This window comes from Podarcis erhardii (assembly GCF_964252035.2).
Source record: "Podarcis erhardii genome assembly, chromosome: 2".
Taxonomy (NCBI): domain Eukaryota; kingdom Metazoa; phylum Chordata; class Lepidosauria; order Squamata; family Lacertidae; genus Podarcis; species Podarcis erhardii.
In genome coordinates, this window is record NC_138498.1 from 8,851,251 (window position 1) to 8,868,414 (window position 17,164).

General features: G+C 47.7%; 1 protein-coding gene across 3 annotated transcripts in view; it reads left to right on the top strand.

Moving 5' to 3' along the window:
• Positions 1–16,801, top strand: part of AGAP2 (ArfGAP with GTPase domain, ankyrin repeat and PH domain 2) — a 119,796-nt gene extending 102,995 nt beyond the window's left edge. For 2 of the 3 annotated variants that reach the window (XM_081844299.1, XM_081844297.1), the window contains exons 11-19: positions 1,059–1,221; positions 5,412–5,513; positions 5,637–5,783; positions 8,022–8,081; positions 9,363–9,514; positions 10,555–10,645; positions 11,862–12,084; positions 13,141–13,396; positions 15,469–16,801. In XM_081844299.1, coding sequence (XP_081700425.1) covers positions 1,059–1,221; positions 5,412–5,513; positions 5,637–5,783; positions 8,022–8,081; positions 9,363–9,514; positions 10,555–10,645; positions 11,862–12,084; positions 13,141–13,396; positions 15,469–15,675 — 1,401 coding nt within the window. In that variant the 3' untranslated portion in view covers positions 15,676–16,801. The remainder of the gene's footprint in view (positions 1–1,058; positions 1,222–5,411; positions 5,514–5,636; positions 5,784–8,021; positions 8,082–9,362; positions 9,515–10,554; positions 10,646–11,861; positions 12,085–13,140; positions 13,397–15,468) is intronic. The other variant, XM_081844298.1, reaches the window with a different exon arrangement.
• The last annotated feature ends 363 nt before the right edge of the window (positions 16,802–17,164 follow it).

The following is a 17,164-nucleotide window of genomic DNA, read 5'->3' on the forward strand; positions in this document are numbered from 1 at the left end:
TGTGATGAAAATGTTCTATAGATGGTATATGACACTGGCAAAATTAGCAAAAATGTATAAGACATGCAATAAGTGTTGGAAATGTAAAGATAAGGAAGGTACTTTTTATCACATGTGGTGGGAATGTAAGAAAGTGAAAGACTTCTGGGAAAAGATATACAATGAACTGAAGAAGATTCTAAAATATACATTCACAAAGAAACCAGAAGTCTTTCTGTTAGGAATAGTAGGAAATGAGATAAAAAGGAAAGACTGTAAATTTTTTCAATATGCAATTACAGCCGCAAGAGTGTTACTGGCCCAGAAATGGAAACAACAAGAAATACCGACTGTGGAAGAGTGGAGAATGAAACTGTTAGATTACGCAGAGCTAGATAAATTGACAGGGAAGATTAGATACTTAAGAGACCAAAAGTTCATCGAGGACTGGGGGAAATTTGTGGAATATCTGGAATATATAAGTGAGGGACAGATGACGCTTAAGGGATTTAAAGAAGCACTGTGAAAAAGTAAGAAGTATTGTCTAAAGGGAATAGGAAAAAAGAGATAAACAATGTCAATATAAATTTGAGAAATGTGTAATTAAAATTATAACTATGGATGATTTACGGAACAGCTGAGGGAAGTCCAAAAGAGAAATAAGCTGTGAAAAACGATGTGAAATTAATATATTTTGTTTTGTTTTATTTATTTATGTTAATTAATAAAAATTTATATGTAAAAAAAAAAAAAAAGGCCCCAGGAAGTGGCCGCACATGATGCCATAACACCAGTCCCTGGGCAATGGTGTGAAGAAAAAGATGTGTGCTTCCAACAGGTGCATTTTAAAAGCGTGTGGGTTTTTTTCCAGATTTCACCTAAAAATCCACACAATCAGTTGGTGTAACAGACCTGCTGGTCTACTTGTGTGCAAGGGACACAGAGACTGGGTGCATAGCGTTCTGTCCATCCCTAACCCGTGTCCAAAACAGCTGCACCATTCAGTATGTGTGTGCATGTGATCCATTCTCCTAATTCCCGCCCCACCCAAAAAGAATCTGGTCTTTGTGCCTTTGCAGGACTATATCCATAGCAGCCACGGCAAAGAAATGGACCTGCTCCGCACCACCGTCAAGGTGCCCGGCAAACGCCCACCCAGAGCCATCTCTGCCTGTGGCACCTCCTCGAGCATCAACGGTTTGGTCAAAGACGTGAGCAGCGTAGGAGTCGGGGACACCAGCAGTAAGCGACTTGTTCCCACATCATGGGCATAAGCAGATTGAGGATGGGAGCGCACTGCAGCGGTTGTATCTCTTGACATTAAGAAAAAAAACCCAAACCCTTTCAAGTTGCTGGGGTAGGAGCAGGAGAGGATTTTTAACTTTAACAGGAGACCCCGAGTGCTTTGTTCCTGTGGGAATGTTCACAGATGCAGGAGAGGATATATTGTGAGATTATATCCTTACCCAACTTGTGCTAACAAGTTCCCAAAATATCAGCAGAGTTAGACATTCCCCTTTTTAAGTTCGCAACGGTAACGTGTTCTCTGGTTCGCTAGAACCTCTATAATAATTACTCTGGTAATTTCCCCTTTGTTCCCTTTTAAAATACAAGACACTACACAGTCTTTCATAAAAGTATAAAAGAGTTTACTCACGTTCTGTTCACAATAGGATCCCAGAAGGCAGACAGGCTTAAAAAGGTAAAATACATTTAGAATCTATCTTATAGGAAGATAGTCTCTTTCTCCTCTCTTGGCTGGGAGCCAAGAGGTCATCTTTAGCAGATGTTGCTTCGTCAAAGATGAGGAGAGAGAGCAAGAGAGAGATGGCTGCCCTGCCCTGTGCTTTTACCATTACCTGCACAGGTGAGGCCACATGGTCGCATGCGGAGGAAGTCTGTCCCAGGCAGTTTACCTGCTGGCTGGACAGACATCCCTCCCCATGTCTTAACATGTACACTCTAGGAATGTTGTAATTGACTGCTCCTGTGTTTTACATCCCACAGTTCCTTCCCTGCCCCAGCACCTTTAGGGATCACACTACAACACACTGAGTGTCACGTGTGGCCTGGACATCCTAGCTAGGCAGGTTGATGCCTCAGTGTGAGACTCAAATGGGGTTTCTTGGGCAGCAGCAGCACAAAAATCAGAGCTCTGACACTTGCAGGTTTGCCAGGGAAGGAATACTTGCATGGTGTTTGGCTGTGTAGGTGTGTGTATAATTACTGCTTGTTAGTTCACACTCCCGATACGTTGTGTTTTCTTGATTTGCAATTCTCTGAGATTCCAGCCACTGGGGAAGCCAAGCGTCCCCCCCCCCCCGGCACTCTGATGTTGATGCACTCACACTTTTGTTTAACCTTAATTAGTAACAGCCAAGGAAGGGTGTAACAGAAGGAAATCATGAAAAACAACAAAATAGTGTTTTTAACGAAGGGCTGGCTCAGCTATGACACGCCTTCCTACATGGGAAAAACCCTCGTATGGGGGGGGGGAGAGAGAGAAACCCACATGTCATGCATGATGGTTGAACATGTGTCTCTTTCTCTGTACATGTGCATGCTGTCATGACAGGCCAGTTTGCACATGCCATGTGCTGGGAAACTGGTGTGTGTGAGATTGTCAGATAATCTGTCTGTGAGTATTTAATGTGAGAAAGTTTGAAGTGGCTTCCTCCTGAAATATTTTTATTCTACTGATACAGACATAGGAATCCAGAAAATAAGTCAACCTCTTAAAAAGTGAATCATCTGCGAGCAGGAAATAAAAACCACATTCTGCTCACAGTGGCAAAATAATTAAAGACATAAGTGATCTAAAATAGGGCTTCCACAAGCTTCATTCAGGTGGTCTGTGGCATTAAATATTCATACTGCTTTTCGATTTTTATTGCTTCTTAGATTGTATTTTATCGTATTATAATTCGTATTCCATTGAATGCAATTTGTAATCCAATGAAATACAACATGATCAGCAAAAATACAATTAAAAGTCATGCAACATCTAACAACATTGCTACAACAAGCAGAAAAGGCATTAAATGTTCCGCCAAGAAAATCAGCAATTTTCAAGTAGCCCATGAGAACTGTTTGGGAACCACTGAAGTCCCAGATGACTCCCTAAGAAACTCACGCACCGCGTAAAACAGATCAAGAGTATCAAATCATGAACATGAGCTGGGGGACATCACCCAAAAAGTGGTGCGTGGGCGTTCAAAAATCTGCAAATGTGCATAATATTTCCCAGTCTTCCAATTAAATCCAAAATGGGAGGCGAGTCCCTGGGTATGTTTTGGAATACCCTTATGGTCATAGGAAACAACATCAAAATGGAGAAATAGCTTCCATTTGGGATTGAATTATGTCCGATGAAAATAGAAATATCGTCCCACGGCGATGGAACCTTAGAAAGGAAATGAAGAAGAAGAAGAAGAGTTTGGATTTGACATCCCGCCTTTCACTCCCTTTAAGGAGTCTCAAAGCGGCTAACATTCTCCTTTCCCTTCCTCCCCCACAACAAACACTCTGTGGGGTGAGTGGGGCTGAGAGACTTCAAAGAAGTGCGACTGGCCCAAGGTCACCCAGCAGCTGCATGTGGAGGAGCGGAGACACGAACCCGGTTCCCCAGATTACGAGACTACCACTCTTAACCACTACACCACACTGGCTCAGTTCTGTACATTCCAACCACTTCTTAAGCAGCATGCAATTTGCCCCCTGATGGGGAGCGATCGCCCTTCCTCCTCCTCCTCGTTGTACATCAGAACCATTCACCTCTTTCCAACATAGGATGTAAAAATCCATACAGTGGGGCCTCTTGTGACCCACCTGCATATCAGCCCCCCCCCCATGACTGTCTGCTAGAATCTTGACACCCCCTCCCCCCACTTTCTGCAGTCTTGGGCAGGCAGCAAACCCAGGAGATCTATTGTATTGCCGCCATGCAACTAATTTACTGGAACTATTCCACAGCCAGTTCTTCTAACCAGCCTGGCAGCGTGCGCCTACGTTAGGCATTTGTACCCAGAAGATAAAAAGAGCCGGCTTCAATAAAGCTTCCCTGCTTTTGTCACCATTTTACCACAGGTGACCAGGCTAGTGGTTATTTACAAGGTTGGTCTATCGAGCTCCTCTTAATACATCCCCATTCGTGGTTGGTGGGACACAAGTTATGTACATCTGCTGCAAGGAGTTCCAGCTCCAAAACACAAGATTCCCTTCCTGCACGATTGCAGTAAATGAACTCCACGATATGTTCGGATTTCCTGGAGGTGCTGCACACCTTCTCCTCCTCTGTGAAAATGCTCAAATCGAAGAATTGATTCCTATCTAATCTAATCAAAGCTCTAATTAAAAAAAAAATTATGATGAATTTTGGCTTTGGGCAATTAGCTTAGCTTATGAAATGAAGTCATATTTCTTTGTTCCGAGGTGTCTAATGGTGCCAAGTTGAATTGGAGCATTTGCTAAGTATAATCGTTTCAGTTTAATTCACAAACCTAGAGAACTGAATTTTCCCTTCAGCCTTAAATGTGGGAAAAACAGCTGTAAGATGAAGCAGCAGCGGCCCCTGCAGGAAGGCTTGCGACTGCAAATTGTAGAATTTTCCCTTGTATGTACAGCACAAGTGGAAGCAGGGATAAAGCCTAAGGCCCTTTTATATTTGCTGCCTCATTCAAAGGTGGTGAAATTATAGCACCAGGGGTGGGATTGGCGATGGGGGGAAGAAATGGGAGCCTAACCAGTGGCCCATTTCATCTTTTGAGCCTCAACCTATTTTGAGCTGAAGATACGCTCAGGAGAGATTTAGGCTTAGCTCTGGACACTCTGCTGTGATTTCTCACTGGTTCAGACTGATGAAATGGCTGTGTAAATAACCAGCCCTGGTCATTCTGCTTCTCCAAGCCACAGCCCAGGAGTCCCCAATTTTTTCTGAGAAATGGGGCACGTTTAGAAATCTCAGAAACTGTTGTGGGTACCACAAAATTCATTTCACAAAAGAATGCTGACTGGCAATGCTCAGAATCCATACCCCAAAACACCCACACCTCCAACAAAACAAATAGAATGCAGGCCAAAAAAATTAAAAAATCAGATACCCACCCACCCCCTCAAAAGCCATAGTTATTTAGATGAACTAAAATGGGAAGAGCAAGTGATGTCTTAGGGCCCCATGGGTACTATGTTGAGGAACTCACATCTAGGAAACTAGGATATTCACACCTTGACAGGCCACAGCTTACTCTTTGCAAATGCTTTTCATGCAGAAGGTATTGGGTATACAGGTTTTCACCTATTTCAGTTGAAACCTGGAGAAAACCTGAGAGATTTTAAAGTGCTGATGGAAGTCAGAGGTGGCAGTTCTGGGCCAGTTGTGCGAACGTCCTGACTGACACAGCTTCATTATTTCATTCTCTTCCCCTCCACCCCAGCTTGCCCCAGTCCAGGTCTGCTGAATCCTCCGGTCGACCCAGCGATCAAACTCTTAGGCAAACCTGAGCGCCTGCAGCGATCTGTGTCCTCTTCCAAAGCTGGTAAGTTCAGCCCAGACCTAGAAGCTCCCAGGATGGAGGAGAAAGGATGCTGGGAAAGGGCAGCTTTGAGCCCAGAGGGAAGTTGGAAGCCATGTGATCTGTTTCTCCCGCATGTTTCTGCAGAGGTAGCCATGGCTGCAGAAGGGCTCTCCAGCCCTGGCAGCGGTGGGAAAGACCCACCTCCATCCCCTATGGTTGACAGAAAGAAGCACCGGAGGAAGAAGCTGTCAACTCCTTCAAAAACAGAGGGGTCTGCAGGGCAGGCAGAAGGTAAGAGGTAGCTGCCTTGGTTTTGTCTGCAAGGGAGACTGGCTTGTGGGCTCCTGACCTCAAGAGTCAGTGTGGTGTAGTGGTTAAGAGCGGTGGACTCGTAATCTGGTGAACTGGGTTCGATTCCCCGCTCCTCCACATGCAGCTGCTGGGTGACCTTGGGCCAGTCACACTTCTCTGAAGTCTCTCAGCCCCACTCACCTCACAGAGTGTTTGTTGTGGGGGAGGAAGGGAAAAGGAGAATGTTAGCCACTTTGAGACTCCTTCGGGTAGTGATAAAGCGGGATATCAAATCCAAACTCTCACTCTTTGCCCCTCCAGACTGCGGAGACAGACTTAGGAATGATGCATTGAGCTGATTTTTAAAAATGGTGCCTGTAGTGACATCACACTGACCCTACATTTCAGGGGTTAACATTTTTTTAAAAATGTTTTTATTAAAGATTTTCTTGGGTTACAAAGGTACATACATCGTCTCTGTCTTCAGATAGGCGTTAACATTTTTGAGATCGTAGAAAGACCACCCCGTTGTTTTTTAGGGTAGGAAAAGTTGTGGCCCCAGCTGGTTTGCTCCTGGTAATGCAAATTTTCATAAGTACATGAGAAGGAGCTTGCTCACCTCACCATTCAAAATAAGTAGCCACATTCCTGGGAAGACATGCATATACAGTGGTACCTCGCAAGACGAAATTAATTCGTTCTGCGAGCTTTTTCGTCTTGCGATTTTTTTCGTCTTGCGAAGCACGGATTTTGGAAAAGCTTCAAAAATCACCAAAGTCTTAAAAAACCTCAAAAAAGGCTACCACACCGCGTGCTATGAGTTGCTCCTCAAAGTCAAGTCGCAACTGCACCCCCTGAATGCACGGTTTCAAGAAAAAGGAAACAAACTTGCAAGACGTTTCCGTCTTGCGAAGCAAGCCCATAGGGAAATCCGTCTTGCGAAGCAACTCAAAAAACGAAAAACTCTTTCGTCTTGCGAGTTTTTCATCTTACGAGGCATTTGTCTTGCGAGGTACCACTGTATTTGCCAGAGTGACAGTCTTTGCAGGAGAGGGAAGACTCCCTTCCACAGTGCGAACCCCCAAGCACTCTGCCCAAATTCCCACTTCACATCTTCCTTCTGCCTCAGAAAAATGTAGGGAATGATCCTGTGAACTGGGATTGGGTATTTATCGTGGCTGACAGGTGAGTAGAGCCACCCGCCTGTCAGTCACCTTACATCACTGTGAAGGCAAGCTGGTTTTCAAAGGGAAAATGGCTCCTGTGATGATCTCTGATCTTATGAAGTTGGGTGTGGAGCAGATGGTTGTCTGTGGGGCGGAAATGGTCTCTGCTGGGACCAATGTGGTCTGTGAACTGGAAGCTCCCTCTGCCTGATCTAGTGGATCACACTAGATCATGGCTGGGGAACCTGTGGTTCTCAGTGTTGTAAGACTCCCAACTCTCATCAGCTCCAGCCAGCATGCAAGGGCTCATCCACACGTCCACTTGTCCCCTGCTTTGTAGGCATGGGTTCAACCGGTTTTGCCTTTGCCTGACTGCTTCCCGCTGGAAAACCCATTCTTTAGTGCTCAATTGGAGCATATGTCAACCCAGAGAAATCCAATTGACGTTTGGTCCGATTTAGCTCTAAAGAATGGATTTTCCTGGGGGAAATGTGGATGAGTACTAAGAGTGTGTGGTGGCCACACCCACTCTTGGCCCCATAACTTGCGGAGAATTGGCCAAAGGGTTCAAGGAAAATGTTAGCCACCCCTGATCTAGAGGAAAGGCCAGCACTGTCTTCAGTCCGCCCACCCTCAGGAAGTACGAATTTAGACTGTGGGGAGGCCATGCTGAAACCAGTAGGTTTTTTGAAGGGTAGCACCCCACAGATTCTGAGTCTGGAAGGCACCACCCCAAGTCCAACTGGGCTTCCCGCTCCCACCCCCACCTCTTCTGTTCTGTCTACACTAGGCAGCTGATGCGAAGCCTTTCATTTCCACTCTTGCGGTTTTGCTGTATGCCCCCTTGCCCAGGAAGGGTTGTCGTGGCTCACGCAGCTTCCTCCCTCACTCTCCCTTGCGACTCTTCACGCATCCACCGCCACTGCCACCCCCTGGGCCTCTGGGTTCTGGATAGCCTCTGCTTTTTTTGGTTCTTATTTTTCTCCTCCTCTGAACACTCTCCCCTTTCTTCTTTTCCTCCCTTCTCTTTCTCTGCCTCTCGCTTCCTGCTTCCCCTCCGGACCCTCCGCAGCCAAGCGTAAAATGTGGAAATTAAAAACCTTTGGTAGTTTAAGAAATATTTATAAAACAGGTAATGAGTGGCGGGGGCAGGCGCGAGCTCCTTTTGTGCCGTGGCGCCTGTTGCATGCGATTGTGCTTACATCGTGACGTGCAGCCTGCATAGATGTCTGTCCCCAAAACGCTTCCCCCGTGATCAAGAAAGCTTCCATCCTATTCTGCCTCTCCTTAACAACCCCCCAGCCCCGGGGGAGTGTTAAAATGTCCCTCCCTGCTCACATCGGGTTTGCAAAGGTGGCTGAGCTCCTGGAATTCCTTTAAGATGGCTGTTTCCAAACTGTGTTCCACAGAGCCTGCGGGCTCCTCAGGGCTTCCTCAACTGGAAGATCTGTAATGACAGATAAGCCCCATCTCGTCCTGCACTGTACAGCCTTGGGGATTGCTGGGTGTGCCTGGAGTACCCTCTTAGTGTGTGCAGGTGAACAGGAAGGCCCCATGGGTGCCCTAGAATGCATTACCCCAGAAACCTCTGCCGTGCCCAGAGGTTCCTTGGCAGGCACGCCAACACAGGACAGAGAGTCCTGAAGGGGGAGAGTTTGGAAAGCCACCACCTTGTGGCATTATGGCACCAGCCCCTTTTTAATGCCCTGGTGGTTGTCGTTGTTGTGTTCTTCCACCAACCTGATTAAGGGTTTTGATGAACTAAAAACCTTGCTTGTTTGCTTGTCACCTTTTAGTTGCCCTTACTAAGGGCACTGCCGCTACCGTTAACTTTTGGAGATTTTCTTGAAGACTCCGGAAGAGACTAAGGCCCATTTATTCAAGCCGCAGGCCTGGGGCTGAGGGGACCTGAGTTCAAACCCTGCCTCTTCTGGACCCCACAGTGTGTGCCATTTTTTCACTCCCCCTGCCCCCCTCCCATCTGTAACATGGGAACTGGCAGTTTATAGCACGGTTGTGAAAGCCGGCAAAAAAAACCCCAGGCAAAACACACATTGTACAGCATTCCGCAACTCAGGGCGCTGTGTAAATACTTTTGCAGTAGCAAATATGTCTGCACGTTGGCAGTGGCAAATATTTGAATAAGTGTAATCATGGGACTCGTGCTCTCAGGAAGGTGTGTGCCTTAAAACTCTGCCTCTGGCTCTCCTTATGGGGTTTGGGGCTGTTAGCGAGCACAAGCCGTGGCTCTTGTCCATGTCATTCCCCCTGCAGGGCATTCTCCCCATTCTCTGGTTGTGTTGAACCTGCCCCTTAGGGGAGCGCAGGGAGGGAAAATATGTTGGTTGGAAGCCCTAGGGTTCATCCAGCCTCCACTGCGGTCCAGCTGGAACCTGCTCTTTTGTATCCACAGAGGAGGAGAACTTTGAGTTCATCATCGTCTCCAGTACAGGGCAGACATGGCATTTCGAAGCCAGCACCATTGAAGAGAGGGACTCCTGGGTCCAGGCCATTGAGAGCCAGATCTTGGCTAGCTTGCAGTGCTGCGAGAGTAGCAAGAACAAGGTACTGATCTCCCCCCCCCCCAAAAAAAAAAATCCACGGACACACACACACACATAACTCTACCGTCAATGATCTAGGCTTGCCTGTCTCAATATTGGTTTCCATGTAGTTGTCATGATCACACCTTCCACTTAACGTGTTATATAAAGGTAAAGGGACCCCTGACCATTAGGTCCAGTCATGACCGACTCTGGGGTTGCAGCGCTCATCTGACTTTATTGGCCGAGGGAGCCGGCGTACAGCTTCCGGGTCATGTGGCCAGCATGACTAAGCCTCTTCTGGCGAACCAGAGCAGCGCACGGAAACGCTGTTTACCTTCCCGCCGGAGCGGTCCCTATTTATCTACTTGCACTTTGACGCGCTTTCGAACTGCTAGGTTGGCAGGAGCAGGGACCGAGCAACGGGAGCTCACCCCTTCTCGGGGATTCGAACCCCCGACCTTCGGATTGGCAAGTCCTAGGCTCTGTGGTTTAACCCACAGCGCCACCTGTGTGTTATATAGATGGGCCTTTTCTGTAATAGCTCTCCATTTTCCCAACACTCTCCCCATTTTTCTGGCACCACGGAAGAACATCTCCACCCCCCACCCCCACCCCGGGTGTTTGGTGGTGATGAGTTTTTTTTTACTCTGAATAGGGAGTGTGGAAACAGCAACTTGCATAAGAACCGTACAAAAAAAAATACAACAAAATCAACACAAACAGAGAAAACAGTAGAAATCCAAACACGCAGTGCAAAAGCTTGGGGCGAGGTAGGGTTCTCGATCGACCTCCCTGCGTAGAGCGTTCCATAAAGCAGGTCCCATCTCAGAGTCAGCTCCTCTGTGATCCCATTTGTCTCAGCTCAAATAAGGAAAGTCCATGGCACAAGGCAATGTCTCCAGGGGCCACCCTGTTGCAGTTAGGGGTGAAGACTGGCATGCAAAGTGAGAACCATGCTCAAGGTTTGAAGAGGGACCTCCTTGGGGAGGGAGACCAGGCTTCGAGCGCTCTGAAGAAAAGGCTAGCAGGAAGATGCACCCTCTGTCTCTATCCCTACAGGCTCGCATGGACAGCCAGAGTGAAGCAGTGGCAATCCAGGCCATCCGTAATGCCAAAGGCAATTCCTTATGTGTGGACTGTGGGGCCTTGAGTAAGTATTTCTCTTTTGTATGCAGTCGGATCTAAAGAGATTCCAGGTGTGTGTGTGTGTGTGTGTTTTCCCCCAGGGTGGCAGTGATTGATCCTTGGGTATTATTAGCACTAAAGCTATTGAGATATTAGTGCTGCCATTTGGCACCACACAGCTCTGCTTTCTGCCAGTTCCTTAGGAACGGGTAGTTCCCTTTCAGCACGTTGGTTAATCCTGTCTGGAGACAAGAGGATCTATGTAATCTTTATTTTATGTGCTAGATGCTATGCAGAACAGAGAGAGGGTGTGACTTCTGCCCAAGATGAAACAATCTATGATAGGCAAAATGCCATAGTTGCAGGTGGGGGAACAGGAGTGAGCTGGGATTGAGTGCGTTTAATTCTTTTAAAAATTTTATCCCAGCCTTATTTCACAAAGCAGCGTACAAAAATCCTCCTTTATCTTTACAACAGCAGTCTGAAGTAGGTTGGGCTAGAGTGGGGTACAGGCCCAATGTCACATGGTGAGCAGGGACATGAACCCAGGTCTCCCTAGTCCCTGTCCACTAGATCAGCCTTCTTCAATCTGGTTCCCTCCAGATGTTTTGGATTACAATTCCCATCAAACCTGAACATTGACCACGTTGGTTGGGACTGATGGGGGTTTTAAGTCTGTGAAGCAATTGAACTTTGCTGTCCTGGATTGTTGCATGTCTTTCTTGTCTGTTCATTTGGGGTATTGTAGCATTAACTTGCTAACTCCTGGGGCTCAGATGTGAAGGCAGTAGAAAGCCATTGTTTCACTGGAAGATGGCACAGTCCCTTGTTTGTGGGCAGGAAAATCAAAAGCTCCAAGCTTTCTTCGGTGGAGCATATGATTGTCAGGGGGAGGTAGAGGAAACCTTTAAAAAGACAGGTGAGCAGTTCAAGGTGGATCTTGGCATGATGAGCAGAAGCTTTGTGCAAGAGTAAGGCCCCATCTTCACTATGCATTTAAAGAGCATCATGCCACTTTAAACTGTTATGGCTTCCCCCAAAGAATCCTAGCGACTGTAGTCTGCAAAAAGAGCAGAGAGCTAGTAGGAAATTCCTATTCCCCTTTCAGAGCTACAATTCCCAGAGTGGTTTAACAACCTCACTTCCTAAAGAACTCTGGGAATTGTAGCTCTATGAGCTCTTTGCAGGGGGCGAGAGGAGCCTTCCCTGATTTCTGATTGGCTGGCTTGTCTCACCCCCAGACCCAACCTGGGCCAGCCTGAACTTGGGGGCGTTGATCTGCATTGAGTGCTCTGGCATCCACCGGAACCTTGGCACCCACCTCTCCCGGGTCCGCTCCCTCGACTTGGACGACTGGCCACTGGAGCTCACGCTGGTCCTCACCTCCATCGGCAACGAAACGGCCAACAGTGTCTGGGAGAAATGCACGCAAGGACGCCGGAAACCCACTTGCGAGTCGTCACGGTGAGTGCAGGGCAAGCTGCCACCATAACACAGCCACAACTGGAGCCTCCAGGACCTAAGGCTGCAGCCCTGTGCAGAAGCGTAATCTTGTCGAAAGTCGTGGGCGTTAAATTCTGAGTCCACATGCACAGAATTGCGCTGTTAAACTACCTGTTTAGACTGGTACCTGGGGTAGATGGGGGAACTTAAGCACTTGCCACACTTTCTCTCAAAATGGCGTCACTTTGCCTGGCTTATTGTGCCCTTAACTGATTGGAGTTTGTGGTCCTACTTAATAGCTACACTTAAATAAAATAATAATAATAATAATAATAATAATAATAATAATAATAATAATACAATGAGTTAAAGTAAAAAAGAAAAATAATACATAAAACATATTAAAAGTCAGAGGAAAAACAACAATATGAAAATAAAATATAATTAAGATTACAGAACTATAGAACATATATGTAAATGATTGAACATACTGTTTCTCTCAAATATACATCGATTCATGGGTCACTATGGTTTCAATAAATAAGTTCCAAATATTGTTAAATTTGTCCATACATAATCTTCATCTGAAAATGATCTGTTCATGGGTTGCAAGAGTTGTCATGTCATCTATCCATTGATCAAAAGAGGCTATATTTTTGTCTTTCCAATGTATCAGTATCAATCTTTTTGCAGATGTAAGGGCACAGAGAATCCATTTACATTCACCGATTACAAACTCTAGGTGTACATTGTTATGGGTTTTGCTCTTTCCTTTTAGTGCTAGGCCGGTGCTTAGACTCAGAATGATTATATTATGGAGTTGGGTCCCTGAGAATCATCTAGTTTATTCTTCACTTGGCGGGATGGTCTTCTCTACTTAAGAAGGACCATGCTGGGTGGATCATGCCAACTATTCCATCCAGTCCTGTTTCTCACTGGGGGGAAGAAACCTTAACCAGGGTCATAAGCACAATAGCCCTTCCCTTCTGTTCCCCTTGTATTCCGCAGCATACAGACTCCGAAACTGGAATTTGCCTATAGCCATCATAACCCCTCTTTGTCTCTCTGTCTTCCCAGGGAAGAGCGGGAATCATGGATTCGAGCCAAATACGAGCAGCGGCTGTTCTTGGCACCGCTGCCCCCGTCTGAACTTTCCCTCGGGTGCCAGCTCTTCCAGGCCGTGCTGGACCAGGACCTGGGTGCTGTGCTGCTGTTGCTGGCCCACAGCTCCAAGGATCAGATCAACGCCCCCACGGGCGACAAAGACCGGCGCTCAGCGCTGCACGTGGCATGTGACCTGGCACATGTGGTTATTACTCAGCTTCTGGTCTGGGTAGGTAGCTTCTGGGTAGCTTCTGGTCTGGGTAGGAGCTGGGCATGTTTAGCCTGGAGAAGAGGAGGTTAAGGGGTGATATGATAGCCATGTTCAAATATATAAAAGGATGTTACATAGAGGAGGGAGAAAGGTTGTTTTCTGCTGCTCCAGAGAAGCGGACACGGAGCAATGGATCCAAACTACAAGAAAGAAGATTCCACCTAAACATTAGGAAGAACTTCCTGACAGTAAGAGCTGTTTGACAGTGGAATTTGCTGCCAAGGAGTGTGGTGGAGTCTCCTTCTTTGGAGGTCTTTAAGCAGAGGCTTGACAACCATATGTCAGGAGTACTCTGATGGTGTTTCCTGCTTGGCAGGGGGTTGGACTCGATGGCCCTTGTGGTCTCTTCCAACTCTATGATTCTATGATTCTATGGGTAAGTTCTTGGCAGTAGACGGTGAAGGATGTTGGGGATCCAAGGGAAGCAGATGTTCCCTTCCAGCTCTCTTCATGTGCCCTGGGTCAAAAAGGATTAAGGCCCTATCTGCACTCTACACTTAAAGCAGTATCATACCACTTTCAACAGTCAAGGCTTGCCCCAAAGAATCCTGAGTAGTGTAGTCTGTTAAGGCTGCTGAGAGTTGCTAGGAGACCTTTATTTCTCTTCCCAAAGTTCCCTGGATGCAGGGGTTGATGGATTCATAAACCACTCTGGAAATAGTAGCTCTGGGAGGGCAATAGGGGTCTCCTAACATCCCTCAGCCCCCTTTAAATGCAGAGTGCAGATGAGACCCTTACATAGGGAGAAAGAAAAACAAGAGACAATTGTCTACAAGGGCTGCCATAGAGCTGACTCTCATGAGTTACTCCATATGGCTAGTTTAGGTCCCCCTCTTTCATGCTGCTTTTTGTAGCTTGTATACATCGACTAGAAGCTCTGAGTTACTCATCAAAAGCACCATTTCCCATGCCCTAGCCCCAAATCACATTAAGACAGTTCTGTGGTAGCATGTACAACTGCAATGTGGGCTCTTTAAGAAATGATTCAGCTGAGATTTTAAAAAGCAGCCTTAAAAAAAATGCAGAGCACCCATGGTCCAAATCTAAAGCCCATGGAGCTTCAACCTGCAATCGATATAAGGGAAAGGGGCCAGAGTTCACTAGCAGAGCATGCGATTTACATAAGGGCCCAAGTTCAATCCCTGGCATATCCAGGTTTTCAATATATATATATATAAAGGATCAGGTTGCAGGTGACGTGAAATACTTCTACCTGAGACCCTCTGCCAATCAGAGTGGACCGTACTGGGATGGATGGACTAGCATAGCTTCTAATCTGTGTGTCCTCCCACCAGCAGTTTTTGGCAGTGACCATCCCAGGCCAAAGTATTTGTGCTGCTTAGCAGATTTCCCCAAACTGCCCCCCCCCGTAGTTCTCATGGTTTAACTGTTCTAAGTTAAAATCAAAACAGTAATCTAGATAGTGTTAGCAAGGGTCAGCAGGATGCATAAAAATGTTGGTGGACCATTCCATACACAGGATAACTTGGTACTACGTTGCAGCAGGGGGTAGCTGGCTAGTGTGCTGCTAGAGCCGTATGTCAGCTTGGCAGGTTGGAAGTGTCTGCTGCACAGACACTGTGTGGGGGCACAGGAGTAGTTATTTACTGAAAGGCTCTTTGGAATGGATGGGAAAGAAGGGTTGTTGTTTTTTTTTAAAAAAAAACCAAGATAGTAGTCACAGGTGGTTTGGCAGACTCCAGAACAAACCAGGCCCTTGCCAAACTCAGCCCAATCATAACTGAACCCAAGCAAGAGGGCAGTGTCCCAGCCCTAGGAAGTTGTTCTAGCCTGCCGTTACAGCTGTGGGGAAAGCAGGAGAGAGTCTGAGAAAAAGCTAACAAGGGAAGTAAGGTGGTGGTGAGAGAGGTAGCTTAGAGGAGAAGTGGAAGGGAAGTCAACGTACGCTGTTGACTCAGTGAAACCCTAATTTCCCAATTCTCAGCATGAGCCTAGGTGTATGTTTGTGTCTTCTTTGAGTGAGCACCTTGGGGTTCCTAACACGGCTCAACCGCTCTTTCCCCCCACAGTATGGGGCTGACGTGAAGGCGTGCGACGCCACTGGGCACACAGCCCTCTTCTACGCCCGCCAATCAGGGAGCCAGGAATGCACTGACATCCTCTTGCAACACGGCTGCCCAAACGAAGGCTACAGCAGCATCGCCACCCCTGGCCTGCGCCGGAAGAGCAGCAGTGCCAGCGTGGGAAGGACCGAGGCCCGAACTGCCCTGGTGTAGCATCCCAGGGGGAGCCTCTTTCCCTATCCCAGTGGTGCAGCAGGGGTCCAGCAACTGATGCCTCTTCTCCCTAGGGAGACCCCACACCCCTCTGGCATCCGGACTACGTGCCAAGGAGCTTGGATCATGAGTTCCTGTCTCGCACAGGATGAGGAGGTGGTGGCCACCCAGAGCTCTGCTCCAATGGCTCTGCTTGGCGCAGGCTGCCGCCGCCGTCACCCGAACCACCTCGGCGGCTCACGACTCTCCTCCCGACTGCCAGGCCTTGAGCTGCTCTGCTGGTCTCCAGGGCAACAGCAATCTCTAAAGGCAGGCCACCAACGCCTGTGGGGAACAGAGAGAGCAATGCGCCCCAGCGCTTGGAGTGAAGGATCAGGGCCCAGGATGGCTTTCTCTTCCCAGTTACTGGGGACTTTTAGAAATGGGGAGGGCGGGGGTGGGCAAGTGGTTAGTGGGGGTTTTCCTTTTCTTTCTTTCTGTGTTTGTAACAAGCTTTGAAGGTGGAATGTAAATCAGTGTTATTGGAGTGGTCAGTGACCCAGCCTCACCTAACCAACTCTAAGAGGGCCCAGAAAAGCTTGGCTGTCAGGGAAAAGGTTAAAAATGGTCCAGCGAGTCTTATCTTTTGTAAGGCAGTGCGCAGGGGCCTAAGGTTTGAGAGGGGGCCTCCGTGACATTTGCAGAGGGAGAAAGCCTTTGGCATTTCCACATGGCCCTGCCAGGCCTCTCCAAATAGGCCACCCCCCCCCTTTCAGTCTTGGCACCTTGATTCCTTTCCCTCTGGGGAGGGGGCGAGAAGGCACTGCTTCAACCCTTCACCTTTTCTGCCTTTCAACAAGGTTTCTTTTTGGCCCTAAACCGCCATGCGCACTCCCCCTCCCCAACCCACCATGCACCTGCCACTGATCTGCCCCCTCACCTGCTCTCTGCTCATCCCTTCAAATCACTTTTTGGTTCCTTGGGAGAGGCTCCCGCCATCAGCCGCCAAAACACTGCCTGCCAGCTCAGGCATGGCTGTTGTTTGCTGTGAATGCAGCTTATAGCAGCCTGCTGGCGGTGTGGCCTACAAAAAGCCGGGAGAGTGTGACAAAGGACACCGATAGGAAAGCGCAGGCCTTGAAAACTAAAGCAAAAAGGCCCTTCCCTCCCTCCCCCTGTCACCCAGACGCCACCTCCACTTCCTTCTCTGGCTAGACTACTGCTGTTTTAATTTATTGCTTCATAAAACTCTTCCGTCTCTCTGACTGGGCAGCATGTCTGGTGCCAGGGTTCGTCGTCCTCCTGTCCCATCACTGCAGCAGAGGCACCTGTGTGGTTTGCGATGAGTGGTGCGGCCTCAGGCTTTATTTCAATTCTGTGATGAGGGTCATGGCAATGAATTCCAGGAGGAAGGTGAACAGGCACTGACTCCCCACAGTGGTTGGCTGTGGCTCAGTTCATATCCGGGCTGCTTTGTTCAGGGCTGGAGCTAACGAGTGGGCCAGGTGCA